At 34.0% G+C, this 3939-nt stretch overlaps 1 protein-coding gene across 1 annotated transcript in view; it reads right to left on the bottom strand.

Moving 5' to 3' along the window:
• The window catches only part of LOC106460079, an 83412-nt gene that overhangs the window by 50068 nt on the left and 29405 nt on the right, over window positions 1-3939 (bottom strand). Inside the window, exon 3 of the mRNA XM_022386697.1 lies at window positions 882-1017. Coding sequence (XP_022242405.1) covers window positions 882-1017 — 136 coding nt within the window. The remainder of the gene's footprint in view (window positions 1-881; window positions 1018-3939) is intronic.

Here is a 3939-nt window from a genome sequence, read left to right as displayed (position 1 = left end):
ATGTAGTAACGGCTTCTTGAGGCTCAAACCCCAAATTTTTCGGTATCTAGCGACGCTCCTGATCTTCGCTGTGTTATAAGTTACTATATCAGTCATCCTTTGAGATTAATGCACATGCAGGTTTAACGCTATAAACTAAGCGAATATAAAGTATACACAGCCTACTAATGCAGATATTTAATAGAATAACGAATGAATATACATTCTTCTTCTTCTTCTGCACAATTTCCATTCAATGATTATAATCTATTCGTAATAGAAACAAAACATGACGTCACGAACAGTTTCTGTGACTTGTGGAAATCTTTATTTATAGTAGTCACGTAGTGTGATATCATTTATATAGCTTGCGTTTTCTTTTCTGGAAGGACGTAGACAAGAAACCTCACCCTTACGTAACAGCCCCCTTCGACTAAAAGCGATATTGATTTTTACTTTTCCTTTAAATATCGTGGAATTGGAAACAGGTGTTTGTACTAAAACATTTCAAAATATACACCTGCAGGAAATAAAAACATTTACATCAATGAAAGTACAGTAACTTTTCATGAGCATTTTTTTTTACACTTAAAATGGCCCAGCGCTATGTCTGCGAACTTACAACGCTAGAAACCGGGTTTCGATACCCGTGGTGGGCAGAGCACAGATAGCCAATTGTGTAGCTTTGTGCATAAATTCAAACAGACAAATACACTTAAAACAAAGTTTAGCCAAGTGAAAATCAGTTGTAACTTATGAAATACAAAATTAAGGAATTTCGCATCAACAAATAATGTTGAGTTTGCTTATAAACTTTGTCCCAGATGACAAATATATTATCATTAGCTTAAAAACAAGACAACACAAAGAAATTAGATTTATGTACATATATATATATTTACCTAGGACAATTACTCTCAAGACTTCCTCTGTCACGTGCCACTATACTACTTCGTGGCTGGGGAATAAAAGATCCATGTGGGGAACCAGATCCCGAACTACTGGTAGAGGGTGTTTTCGGTGTAATGCCACCATAACCTTTAAGTAATAGAAAAACGAAGCTTACATACACATTCATTGCAATACATTTCTAAAAAAAAAAAAAGGCTTATCAGATTTTTTGGTCAAAGACTTTAGTTTGTTTGTTTGTAAGTTCGTACAATTTATAGTTACATTGTTCTTGTTTTTTAATCACTTTGCTTAAGTTTCTATTTCATGTGATTTAATACCGCGCCACAAACCAGGTTTTATTAATTCGTAGATTTAAATAAAGGCCGATCAAGCAAGATATCATCTAATCTTTTTATTTTCTTTTTCCACATATTCTTTTTAAAGCTAATGTTTCTACTATTCGGATACATATGTAAGCAAGGTATGAAAATTCTAAACGTGTCTTTAAGCATATCTATTTATATCAACAAAACGTAACTCGAAATATACACCGAACAACGCTGTGTAAATTTATTATTCCTTCTTGAGTCTCACATCAGTTTCTCACACCCATTTTTTGAATTTGCGCAAGAGAGGGCGCTATCGAGGATCAACTTCTTTTCTTTTAAATACAATATGGTATATATATATATATATATATGTATACATTTGTTTTCTCTCCAGAGATAACCAGTGAGGTAAAATTGTAGTTGAATAAAATAATATTTAGAGGTCGCACAACAACGTAAATGTTGATGACCTCATTCAATGAATGAACAACATTCAAGGAAGAAGCGATACCTCCTCCAAGTGGTAGAGGACCACCGGAAGCGCTTCCCTAAACCTTTCAAAAGATTGCTCTGTCAAACATAACTATTTGCTATTGTCCTGTATATGTTATTTTTGGTTGAAGCAAAAACTAGATTTTTGTTGTAAACGTTATTTATTTTGTTTTAAAACGTAAAAGTGGACGCAATTTGCCATTTTCTTACATACACATTAAAATATTTCCTTAATTGATGTAAAAACCATAATAATTTTGTAAATGTCATATATTTTTGCTTAAAAAAAAAGAGACGCCATTTGCCATTTTTCTGTATTTAGTGTACTTTTGGTTGAATCAAAAACTACAACTATAACATTATATAATATATAAAACATATGAATATAATGTATTTTATTTTTTATGATTGAATAATATTTAACATTAGGCTTTCCTCCTCATTTAATTTTCATGCAACAAAGAAATTAAACAGTTTTCTGTTGAACAGATGGTCCGAAGATTCAATGCTTTGAGCGACCTCTAAATATTATTTGATTTACGTTACTTAGCACAAACCACTTTCTAATGGATGGTTACAAACTGAGGGAGTAAGACTTAAGATATCTTTATTTTGAAATTTTACCCCTATAACTAAAAACCATCCTAAATGTGTTATATATATATATTGATAAACACGTTAAGATAAAAATGCAGAAACATTATATCTCCCACTACAGAAATTTGTTTAGAAAGAATTGACTAAAGCTACATGGACTTCTGTATACTGCTCGTTTTACCTTAGTTCACCTCGTCTCTGATGTTAATACCTGTAGCAGCTTTAGCCTAACTGAGAAATGAACACGTTCATTTTCATTTGATTATCATGGCATTAATACAGAATGCAGCTCTCAGTTTTATGTTAGTATACGTGATTTAAAGTTTTGTTTACGAGCTTGATTTCAGTAACTTGGGCTATAACTGGACTTTAGCTTGAAACACAGTTTTTCTGAAGACTTTATTTCAAAACAGTCTTTTTTTTTAACATTTCTTTTTTTGCACATTAGTTCCAGTGATCCAATTTTACCATCCATATTGATAGAGTTTATGGTTTCGCTGTATTAACTATCAATACAATATTTACTAAACTTGTATGCCTAAAGTGATTTGAATTCCTTTATTTTCTTTCAGAAATTTAAACCTAACCTTTTGTCCGTGGCTGTTCAATGACAATTATTGACTTACATTGAGAGGAAAATTAGACTAGGATAAAAGGACTGCCTGCCGGGCAAGGCGTTGACCAGTTGCTGTTACACGTAGTTTGGACACTAGTTTGATAAATCAGGTAACTTGCTTGACGTCTCAGACCAGACTATTTCAGTCGGAGATGACATGCGTGTTACCAAACGCTACGACGTAGTTCATCGCACTTACTATATACCGCAAGTACTACGACTTTCACGACACAGGTATTTTCTATATATTTCTAAAACCAAATGTATTATCTGAAAATGTTCTATACAAGACGCTAAAAGAGCTCGGGTATTGATTATTTTGTATTTTTAAGGTCTAATAATGGTAGTATACATGTACACATAAAGAAGTTTTTTATTACTTAAAACAGAAAATAAAATGGAAAGAGGAGTAGAGCGGGATCTGGTGAAGTGTTACGTAGGGAAAAAAATAGAAAACATTGAACCTTAGCAAGGTATGAAGTTGTAGAACCTTAGCAAGATATGAAGTTGTAGAACCTTAGCAAGGTATGAAGTTGTTGAACCTTAGCAAGGTATGAAGTTGTAGAACCTTAGCAAGGTATGAAGTTGTAGAACCTTAGCAAGGTATGAAGTTGTAGAACCTTAGCAAGGTATGAAGTTGTTGAACCTTAGCAAGGTATGAAGTTGTAGAACCTTAGCAAGAATGAAGTTGTAGAACCTTAGCAAGGTATGAAGTTGTTGAACCTTAGCAAGGTATCAAGTTGTTGAACCTTAGCAAGGTATGAAGTTGTTGGGTGATGATTTTCTCTTCTACATTTTGTACAATGGCAGTTCTGACTTTATTGAAACGCCTTTGTTTCCAGTATCATGGGTCCGGCATGGCCAGGTGGTTAGGGCGCTAGACTAGCAATCTGTGGGTCGCGGGTTCGAATCCCCGTCACACATGCTCGCACTTTTAGCCGTGGGAGCGTTATAATGTGACGGTCAATCCCACTATTCGTTGGTAAAAGAGTAGCCCAAAAGTTGGCGGTGGGTGGTGATGACTAGCTTCCTTTC

The sequence above is a fragment of the Limulus polyphemus genome, unplaced genomic scaffold, assembly GCF_000517525.1.
Source record: "Limulus polyphemus unplaced genomic scaffold, Limulus_polyphemus-2.1.2 Scaffold704, whole genome shotgun sequence".
Lineage (NCBI taxonomy): Eukaryota > Metazoa > Arthropoda > Merostomata > Xiphosura > Limulidae > Limulus > Limulus polyphemus.
The sequence above is the reverse complement of the archived record's forward strand: the minus strand, read 5'-3'. Positions and strand labels throughout refer to the sequence as shown.